Source organism: Neolamprologus multifasciatus, chromosome 7, assembly GCF_963576455.1.
Source record: "Neolamprologus multifasciatus chromosome 7, fNeoMul1.2, whole genome shotgun sequence".
NCBI classification, from domain to species: domain Eukaryota; kingdom Metazoa; phylum Chordata; class Actinopteri; order Cichliformes; family Cichlidae; genus Neolamprologus; species Neolamprologus multifasciatus.
In genome coordinates, this window is record NC_140445.1 from 48,133,781 (window position 1) to 48,144,471 (window position 10,691).

The window sequence follows — 10,691 nt, forward strand, 5'->3', positions numbered from 1 at the left end:
CATGTTTTTTAATGTAGCACTTTTGACAGCACTTAATCAACAGCCCCTCCAAAAAGGCCGGTCTCTGTTCATCTTCTCATCAGTGGGTAATGATGATGCTGTCGTACATGTGCTCGTTCTGTTCGCTAAGTTCTCTTCTGCGGAAAAAACAATATCTCCACATACAAAGATTTAAATGTATTTAAACTACTTATTACTGATTTCATCTTTTAAATCCAACGATGCAATGATGTGGCAAATCTTTACATACCAGAAACTGTCAAGCTCAATTTTCAAGTCAAGTTTAAGCAATTTATTTTTATTTTAGTCTAAATTGATCTTGTGAGCCAGAAATGTAAAATCTTTGGAATGTCTGAATTTTAAAAAGTTTTATTTTGGTGTGAAAAGAAAAAGTAAAAGGATATTCTCAAAATGTTTCTATCTAATTAACCATCTCTTAACAAATAAGTTAAACAGCTGAAAAAAAATCACAATTCAGAAATGATGCCAGACATTTACACACTGATTTTACACACTGATTGCATCTAAAGTCATTAAAAAGAAACTTAACGTCATAAAAACGTTCTGAGCCGCTTCTTGGCGTAACCACCTAATTGGTAATTATTAAAACCCCTGGTGATGATGAAATGAATGATTGGAGATTAAAAAAGAAAAACAAAGCTGGCAGCTTTAACGCTCTGTTTCTCCACAGAAGCTCTTAGGATTAAAACAAGCATGTCAGGCTCAGGACTGAATGTTGGCTCGTCAATGACAAATGTTGACTTTTTGCTCTGTTCTTTTTACATTTTAAGGTATTTGAACAATTGTGAAAGGCAAACAGAGTAACGGACAAAACAGGAAAATATCCTGCTTTATGGCACACATAAAAATATGACTTTTCTTGAAATTAGTGGTATCTTCTCATTTCACATGGGAAATATTACTATGTTATGCATACTAAAAGCTAGACAGCAGACAACTTTTATCGGTTTGGCTTGTGTGAGAAAGAGGGAAGAGAACATACACAATATTCAGCTGACACACTCATGGGGTATGTGTCTCCATTGTGTTAGGTGACTAAAAGCAGAACAGAGAAAGCAACTTGAAGTCACTCAGCAAGGCCTCGGCCTTCTTTGTGCTCTGTGATCAGCAATGTTTGGCACAGCCGCTCTGTTGGGAAGGGGATTGTTATTAACTCACAACAAAACACACACACACAAAGAGCACAGCTAAAAGCCTCCTGAGCGGTGACTCATGTCGGCATGTTGGGTGTTGGTGGAGGTTTCCTGACCCTTTGGTGTGGACAGAAGCCAGAGGGTGAAGGAGGAGATCGAGGGAACAAAGCGTAAGAAGGATCCTGAGCAGTCATGTACACCAGACATGTTACCAGGAGAGCACTTATCTGTGGATGGGGAGGAGCAAAAAACAAGCCAGACTAAAGGTAAGTGCAGATGATGTGATGTAAAAACAAATAATTCAACTAACTTAGAGTTATGTTAATAGGATTAAGGACGGATTATTTGGTGGACATTGACAAAAGTCTCGCTCTTTTCCCTAATTAGCATATGTAAACAATGGTGTCATTTTTAAGAAATCACGAGAAATGGGTGGGTGTGAGGGTGGAGGTGCAAGGTTTTATAGGTTTTCTCAACCAATACAGAAATAAGGACCAACATTTGGTTTCTCTGTTCACTATTTGTAAGGATTTCTATTTTTTCCGTATTTAAAGGTTTTAGTGTTTCTCCACAAGAAAATGGGCAAAGAGTCAAAAGCTTTTTGGACAGAATAAAGCAACATGGGGCAGCAATAAGAGCTCGCGACTTAAGAGGTCTCCTTTATATTTGTTAAATATCGCAATATTCTGGCAAATATATAAGAGCTGAGTGCATTCACGATAGAGCTTCTTGCCTTTTTACCAACTCAACATCTAACTTGTCTTTCTTTTTGTGTCACAAGGTAGCACGTCTCTAAAATCAGCCCAGGAAATCCTTTCAGTGGGTGACCCTGTTAGCAGAGGAAATACCATCACCACTGATCTTATCAGCTGTAAGTGGAAACAAAGAGACCTGCGAAGCATTATTAATACAGTAACAAAAATTCATTGTTACTCTGACTGATCAGGTTATTTAGAAGGTGTAAACTAAGAAATTTCCTGTTTAATTCACATTGTAATTAATCATTGAAATACTTAATCAAATTATAACTAATGATGAAGACAGACATATAACGACATGTGCCAGAAAACTGTTTCATCCAGCATTTAGTTGCAATGATCTCACGAGCTGATCCTTCCATTTCCAGCTCAGCCTCTGCCTGCTGTTTCTCCACCAGCAGAGGCCTCACAGGAGGCAGCAGCGTTTAAGAAATGTACATATGACCACCAGCAGAAGCCCGTGTGTCCACGGTGTGGCCTCACAGCTCCAGATGACAGACTGCCGGGCTCCAGGTTGTCAGTGCACAGCGGCAGTAGAAGCAGTAAAAGGAGAAGGGAGACAGGTGCTGCAGTTGGATCACACCAAACTGCGGCTACACCTGCTGGTAAGTTCTACAGTATGACTTGATTTACATAATGTAAAGAACAATGACGATGTGAACAGAAAGTACAAACTGTAACGTTTATTTTGATGCACACAGTAAGCAATTTTAATACGCTAGCAGATCAATGTTCCTTTCCAAGACAAGGCAAGTTCTGTATTTCTGGACTAAGACAATTTTAACTGTGATATTAACATACACAATATCAAAAGTTATTACACAGTAAAAATATTCATATTTTTCTATATTACTGCTTCTATATGGTTATATTGTGACATCTGTCTGTTCTCACTTTTAATCTGAGGAATTGATTAAGCTAATAAACTGAGAACATACAGTTAAGTCAGGAGGAGATTGATAGACACAATATACAGGGTGGGCCATTTATATGGATACACCGTAATAACATGGGAATGGTTGGTGATATTAAAGTCCTGTTTGTGGCACATTAGTATATGTGAGGGGGCAAACTCCTCAAGATGGGTGGTGACCATGGTGGCCATTTAGAAGTTGGCCAACCAAGCACACCATTGTTTTTCTTGTGACATTACCAATACGTTTGATGTGTCACATGGCCCTCTTCCTATTGAAAAAACAAAAGTTGTATCCAAGATGGCCGACTTCTAAATGGCCACCATGGTCACCACCCATCTTGAGGAGTTTGCCCCCTCACATATACTAATGTGCCACAAACAGGACTTTAATATCACCAACCAGTCCCATGTCATTACGGTGTATCTATATAAATGGCCCACCCTGTATATAAACTTTATTTACTTACCTACTTACTATTACCAAGTGAGTATTCACTCACCCTTCCAAATGATTAAATTCACCTGTAACCCTCCATGGTCACAGGAAGTGTTGGTCAAGTTACTTGAAAATAGTAATTAGTTACTGATTACTTCTCCCAGAAAGTGATCCCCTTACTTTACTGATTACTTATTTTCTAAAGTAATTAGTTACTTTATTACTCAGTTACTTTTTAAAAAGATGATACGCAACCTGAATACTTTATAAAGCAATAGACCTTTCAGTCCAGTTCTATTCTTTTCTGCATAATCCATCATATAAAATGTAATCAAATGAAAAAGTCTGTTTTTAAAACTTGTTCTATTAGTTTTAATCTTTTAACTTTATGCACATTACATCAAGCAAAAATTAAATTATATGAAACATCCTTTGACTGGAAGAGACTCGTTTAACATTTAAACCTATTTTCTGTATATTCCAGCATCTAAAATAAAATAATTTTTTGTGTTTACACTCATTTTTTCAAATAGATGCAAGTAAAACACACCAAAAAATAAATAAAATCAAAGATTCAGCAACACTAAGTCTATTTTCACCTGTTTAGCAGGAGTGGGGCCAGTGGAGGTTTGCCAGGTGCTACAACAGTCATGTCAGTGGGAGGATCCGGGGCTTTCTCTATGAATTTCACATTCAGCGTGCTAGGTGCTTGCTCAAATTTGGAGTGTAATTTTTTGCTGCAGAAAGAGGTTTTCTTCCCACGTGTACAGCCGATGATAATGTTTTTGTCATTTTTTTGACAAAAACATTTTTGCTTACAGGAAAGCAAGAGTAATCTAATTCGTTTTTTGCAATAGTAATAGTAATACTTTGCTCATTACTTGAAAAAAGTAATCAGACTCCCAGTCTCTGGTCACAGGTGTATAAAGTCAAGCAGCTAGGTATGCAGACTGCTTCTACAAACATTTGTGAAAGAATGGCTCGCTCTAAGAAGCTCTTAATGTTTAAGCACCTTTGTTTGGGATGATTTAAGAGTGGAGCCAGGCCTTCTCATCCAGCATCAGTGTCTGACCTCACAAATACAGTGAAGAATGAAAGAATGGCCCAAAATTCCCATAAACCCTCTCCTAAACCTTGTGGACAGCCTTCCCAGTGGAGTTGAAGCTGTTATAGCTGCAAAGGGTGGGCCTACATCACATTAAACCCTATGGTTGAAGAAAGGGATGGCAGTCAGGTTCATATGTGTGTGAAGGCAGCTGAGTGAATACTTTTGGCAATATAGCTTACATTCAAATGAGTTACCAAAGAAGATAAAAGTGACTCTTTCTATACAAATTTAGCTGTTTCAAGTTTTGCTGAAAGACTTTAAAGCTGCACTTTCTCTTGTTTTCTCCAAGTGTGCAGTGGGCCACTCCTTGTTTATCATTGTGTTCATGTTGTTTTCTCTATGAAGTTACTCATTAAATCAATACAGTAGCCACAGATAATGCTCCGTTTTCATCTATGCACAAGTATTACCATGAGTTATAGGTGGGGGGTGTATAATTCGGGCGGCTAAGCAGGAAAACGCTCAACCCCACTCCCCAGGGAATTCTGCCGCCTCCTTTTCATTTATTTCCTTCAGTAAACAGGATAAAACAGCTTGATTTGCATGATATCACATGCTATCCAGTCCGTGTGAGGATGAAAACATTAGCTTCGTAACAATACAACTGTTGGGATCGCGAGAGACGCCCTGTAACCCACTGGTGGGGTTAATGTATGCAATTTCATCTGCACCTAATTTAGGAAGCGGCACAATTATCATGTGACAGCATCTTCCTAGTTGTTGTTCATCACTGGAAGCCCTCTGCGGCCTTTTTTATTTTCCCCCGAGGACTGAACAAAGCTCTGTGATTAAGTAAACACAATCACACTTGATCATTGCAGCACAATAGTTTATCTTTCAACTTTCAGCTGCCACTGCAAACAAACATGTGAGAGATTAATTTAGGGTTAATAGAGTCGTTAATCCCAGTTTGTGATGGGATGCGGCAAGCTCTTAGAACACAACATGTTTGACCTCACGTGATGAACGTTGCTGAATCTGTTTGGTGTCTGATTTTGCGTGTGTTCTTTGCAGACACGTGCTTTCACCTGCTGCTGGCGTGCCTGTGGTGCCACTGCTCCGTGCTGCTCCTGGGTCTCCTGGAGGCTTGCTCGTCATGCCTTCACGCCCTCTGCTCCTCCTGCTGCCACGCGTGCACCCGCTGCTGTTCAGCCGTTCAGGAGGTTCCCGTGGAGGAGCTCAACTGCCACGCCCACTGCCACTCCGTCTTGTTCAAGTCCTGCTGCGAGCCAACAGAGTGTCTTGAGTTTTGTGTGGAGTGTTGCGAGATCTGCCATCGCAGCTAGGACACTAAAGGCTGTGGGCCAATAAGAGAAAGTAACACTAATGTGGGATTTATTAGTATACTGATGTTGGTTTTGATTAACTATCATTTTATTAACTGTGATGTAAACATATGAGTAAATGTGAGTTGTGATGAGTCAATATTTTTTCTCTGATTTGAAGCTGCTCGTCTTAAGCGAATGAAATATTCTTGGTATGCCAGATAAAAAAAACAAAACAACAACAACAGTTGTGCAATTGGGAAAAAACAACAGTAAAAATGGGTTTCTTCATGATATATTAGAAGTTGAATCAATGAAAAAGACCCAAGAGTCCTTTAGCTTAGGCTGGCATAAAGACTGAAATTTAGGGGACACCAGCATGGCTGCTGGCCACATTTAAAAGGGAACTCCTTCAACGACTTTGTACAGATCTTGGAGACTACCACTGCCAGTGTTGGGGTTGTAACTAATGCAATACATTACACATAACCTTTCCCTAAAGCTGCATTAATGTTGCCTAGTCCTTGCTGTAGGAAGTAATGTGTTACACTAGTCGTTACATTACTTTCCTAATTCTTTGTAAAATGACATTACGCATGTTGCAACATAACGACAAGTTAACAATATAAACCGCACACTAACACAAACACACCAACACCAATCCTAATGAGGACCGAGATACAACAAAAGAAAGCAAAGTTGAAAACTCAGAGCGATCCCCGAAGCGAGTCTGCTTTAGAAACATGAGCAGGTAGAAAGAAGTCTTTAACATCCTGCTGGGTTTTTTTTTTTTTTTTTTTGCTAGCTTTGTGTTAACATCCGGTCAGCAGCAGGTTGCAAAGACCTGAAGTTCTTGTATCAATATTTTTGCTGCTGTTTCTCTCCTGAACTCAGTTTGCATGTCCCTAATGCTCTTATCCTTTCTTGAAATAAAAATAAAATCCATGTTCATATCTCCACTCCTCAAAGTTGTCGACTACTCCACCATTTTGACCCCCTGACCCGAAATGAAATTGACTGTAGCACTAGTTCAGATAACCGAAGGACATTTGTAATGCAAGTAACAACAAAATTTTAACTGTAATATAATAGTTTAATATTGTTAGTGAGAACTGCAATGTCATTACAGTAAGCAGTTACTGACCTGTTAGCTACTACTAGCACAGCATATTATAATTTCTGACCAAACTTGGTCGACGGCACAGGTCATGAAATTAAAATGACAGAATGCCTGATTCGTTTCGAGAGACGGCGCTTCTTTCTAAAAAAAATTGTACAGTGTTAGTCCGACAGTGTTATAGCAGCGCAAATCACAAGGGCTCACCAAATTCTACAATAGAAGTAGGTGGACAATGTAAAAGTATTGTCTGCAATGCTGTGAATTTTTCTTCAAATATTTTGTTTGACAAAGTTTTTATTCATTACATATAAAGAGATGAGGAAATAGTTAGCTTAGCTTGGGAGAGGGACTGCTATCTTTGCTCTATCTGTGACATATCCAACACACACCCTCAACCAAACGCATGGCAGCAATTCATTGCATGTAGACACGGTCAACACAAAGTTCAAGCTTAGTATCAGAGTGAGGAACAGAGGTGATTTGAGTGGCTTTGAACTTGGCATGGTTCTTAATGCCAGAAGATCTTGTATTACTGCTGATTTACTGTGATTTTTCCCACGCAACCACTTCTGCAATTTAGAAAATTATCTGAAAAAGAGAAAATCTCCATTTGCTGTTTGTGCCTTGTGAAAAATGTGAAAAATGGCCACACAGCTTTAAGTTGATGGGAAGGAAACAGGAACTTGTTAACTCCTTGTTAAAACAAAGGTATGCAAAAGAGCATCTTTGAATACATAACACGTTGAACCTTAATCACATCAGCGGCAGAAAACCGCTTCTGTCAGCTAAGAGCAATAAACTAAGGGTGCAAATCACAAGAGCTCATCAAATTCTACAATAGAAGAGAGTGGACAATGTAAAAGTATTGCCTGGTCTGATGAGTGTTAATATGGATCAAAATCTCTAAGGAATGTTTCAAACACCTTCTTGAATCTGCATGTTGAAGAATTAAGCCAAAGGAGAAGGGTCCAACTAGTCCAGCCGGGTAGTCGGAAGCTGTGGCTAATAAAGTGTCCAGTAACAAATAAACTAATGAAACTCATGCGCAAGTTCAGATAGATAGATCTATGGCCTCGCATTTGTCCGCTCTCAGGTGCTGTCAGCTTAATCTAAGCTTATCACTTCCACTTTCCCACACTGTCAAACTGTTTGTGTCATCACTGGTCTAGTCCAATCAACTTCTCCCTAGGTTAATAGCACTTAAATATAGTACATCTCTTTGTTAATATGTTAAACGACTGCTATGCATCTCACTTCACTGCAAGCCTACTGATTTAAAAAAAAAAAACTGACTAGCTTAGTTATTTATCTTGAGAGTGGTTTGTGCACAACAGATTACAACATTAGAATTTATTACAAAAAACCTTCAAGGCCTATCCTCAGTTAGTCAGCAGAAAACAGTGGGGAACACAATAATCTAATAATGTGATACATACTACACAAATGGTCTCTTTTTCATAAACACAAACTGCACAAAAAGACTCACACAGCACTGTGGCAAACAGAGTATTCAAGATTCAGGCTTTATTCCACAGAAATGCTTTTTGTTTGTACATGAAGTTCCATTTAATGACGTTGACCCAGCAAGACCCTGAATGAGAGGGGTCTATCTCTTTGCAAGGTTTCTAATGTTAAAAGATTGCAGGCTTGACTTCTCCCTGAAAAGCTCTGTGCAGCTGAGGAACGGGGCGACGCAAAAATTGTCAGCTCTTTCTTGGCTCCCTTTTCATATTTGTCATATGAAGCACTTAGAACATAAAAGGATGCTTATTGTCTCCAGATCTCTAAAGATCTAAGCAGGCTCTTTTAAAGTGGTAGTACGAGATGACAGCAGAGAGGCAAAGTAAACAGCCAAAAATAAAACAAAGTGGCGATAAAGACAACGCTGTCAATCTGTCCGGGCGAGCCAAGAGGCTCATTTAAATCATGTTAGAGCAAGTAAATCGCATTTAAGCATCTCTTTTGCCCACAGCACATTTGGATTCTGTTCGTGACAAGAAACAGTGGTGACGTCTAATTTAAAGCATGGCGAGTACACAGCATCAGATAAACACCCTGGCTTGTTCCACTTGTCCCCCTTGATTTGTTATACCCTTTACCCACAGCTGATGCCTCCCTCCACAAAGAAACAGCTCATATTGTCAGATTGCAGCACACGTTGGGCTCCTGCCACACAGAAACAAAGTGTTGAGAATGGATCTATGCAGAGTGCCATGAACCGCTGGTCAAATTATCTGTTACTGTAAATTGTCAATTAACAGAAGAAAAAAAAAAAGGTACAAAGTTCAAGAAGATCTACAATGTGGAAGCTACTCCTCCACATCGAAAGGAGCCAGTCGAGGTGGTTCAGGCATCTAACGACCTGGCCTCGGATAAGTGGAAGAAAAAAGGATGGATGGATGAATTGTCATCCACTCTTAAAGTTGGACATGCTTAATTTAAAATCTTTATTGTGGAAAATACTTAAAAAAAAACCCCACAGAAAACATAAATTAATAATTAAACAACATAACACTTACTTGAGACCTTACTTTTTTCTTAGAGGAGCAAACATATTCATTATGAGTGTCATGTTTTCATTTGCTTCGCAATCAAAGTTTCTGAGATGTTATTCGCACATTCGAACCGTAGCGGTGTGATTTATAAATAGATTGGCCTGTTTAGTTGACAACCTCGTCACGTGCTGGAGGCTCGAGGTTTCAAACCGACACCTTGTTTTTCTTAACAGTTGTTGGACTGGCAGCCTGAGATAACAAGACTGGGCATCACAGATGGAAGATGACCCAGTGTGGAGCAGTTTGTTTTAATCCTGAGTCGCTATTCAAAAACAAGTCTTTCAACACTTACTTTAAAATAAAAAAAAAAAAAAATCTGAATCTGTCTGTTTGTATTCTCTCGCCTGCCTCCAAAGCTTCATGACAATGGTTGTAACCTCCTCAATCATTGTGGTTCCTGTGTAGCGTTTGCTGTGGAGTCTATTGTGAAAAAAGGGGAAATAATAACACTTAATAGTCTGTCAGATGTGCCCGTCTGCTGTAAAGGAAACAAAAATAAATGTAACGAGATTTGAATATCTAACATTTGATGCTGACACAGAGAGGATAGATCAAAGGGAAGAGAGACGTGCCATAGGGGGGCAATCATAAACACATTTTCTCATTTTAATAAGTGAGGGAAATGGTTTCTAAACCGGCGCATACCATCACTCCCATGCGCTCGGAGTGTGAGAGGCAGGAGAGCAGTGAATTAAATCAAAACATAGCTAATGAGGGTTGGGTTTAAAATAGATAGGTATAAAGAATTGATGACAAGCGGTATTATTATTTTGGATGTAAGATACATGAAATTTAAACATTTTGAAGAAATAAAAAAACAATTAAATACACAGTTTAAGTACACACACACACACACACACACAAATATATATTTAGAAAAACCCAAATTTAGGCTTATTTTATGGTTTTGGCGATAAGTAATATTGTTATATGAAATGTTAACATTAAAGGTAAGTTTATCAGTATATTTGAATATTATTTGTCTTTGCTGGTCAATTTGATGGATTTTGAGGGTTTTTAAAAAATATAAATATATAAATAAATTTAAAAAAAATAAAATATATATATATATATATATATATATATGTATACGTACGTTGTGGACAACAATCATACTGCATTCCTGTTTTACCCAAACAAACCACCACTGAAAATACGTGTATTCGTTGGAATACACGTATTTTCTAAAGGTGAATTGTTGCATCACTGGATTAAAACTAGCTGCACAACATATTTATAAAATGAAATTATAAATATTTACACTCACTGAATGCAGACACTGTAAAAATACTCTAACAGCATCTACCCAAAAAGCTAAAATATTACCAGTTCAGAATCATAAGCAAAGAAAATGATTTGCAATACTGCTTAAGGGTCTG

The 10,691-nt window shown here is 38.4% G+C and overlaps 1 protein-coding gene across 2 annotated transcripts; it reads left to right on the plus strand.

Moving 5' to 3' along the window:
* Window positions 1-476: 476 nt before the first annotated feature.
* Window positions 477-10,178, plus strand: LOC146515177 (uncharacterized). 2 transcript variants are annotated; one of them, XM_085167195.1, is made up of 5 exons: window positions 477-1,420; window positions 1,709-1,807; window positions 1,936-2,025; window positions 2,281-2,517; window positions 5,387-10,178. In XM_085167195.1, exons 1-5 carry the CDS (start codon window positions 1,360-1,362, stop codon window positions 5,656-5,658), a joined length of 759 nt encoding a protein of 252 aa, XP_085023321.1. In that variant the 5' UTR covers window positions 477-1,359; the 3' UTR covers window positions 5,659-10,178. The 2 variants fall into 2 exon arrangements, with proteins under 2 accessions (XP_085023321.1, XP_085023322.1); XM_085167196.1 differs by lacking the exon at window positions 1,709-1,807 and having other exon boundaries at window positions 479-1,420.
* Window positions 10,179-10,691: the final 513 nt, after the last annotated feature.

What these genes read in the sequence shown, in the direction of transcription:
- LOC146515177 (XM_085167195.1), top strand. Translation starts at nt 1,360, where the DNA reads ATGTTACCAGGAGAGCACTTATCTGTGGATGGGGAGGAGCAAAAAACA. An exon ending in AAAAACAAGCCAGACTAAAG is followed by an intron (nt 1,421 to 1,708) that starts GTAAGTGCAGAT and finishes CCGTATTTAAAG; the next exon opens with GTTTTAGTGTTTCTCCACAA. An exon ending in AACTGCGGCTACACCTGCTG is followed by an intron (nt 2,518 to 5,386) that starts GTAAGTTCTACA and finishes TGTTCTTTGCAG; the next exon opens with ACACGTGCTTTCACCTGCTG.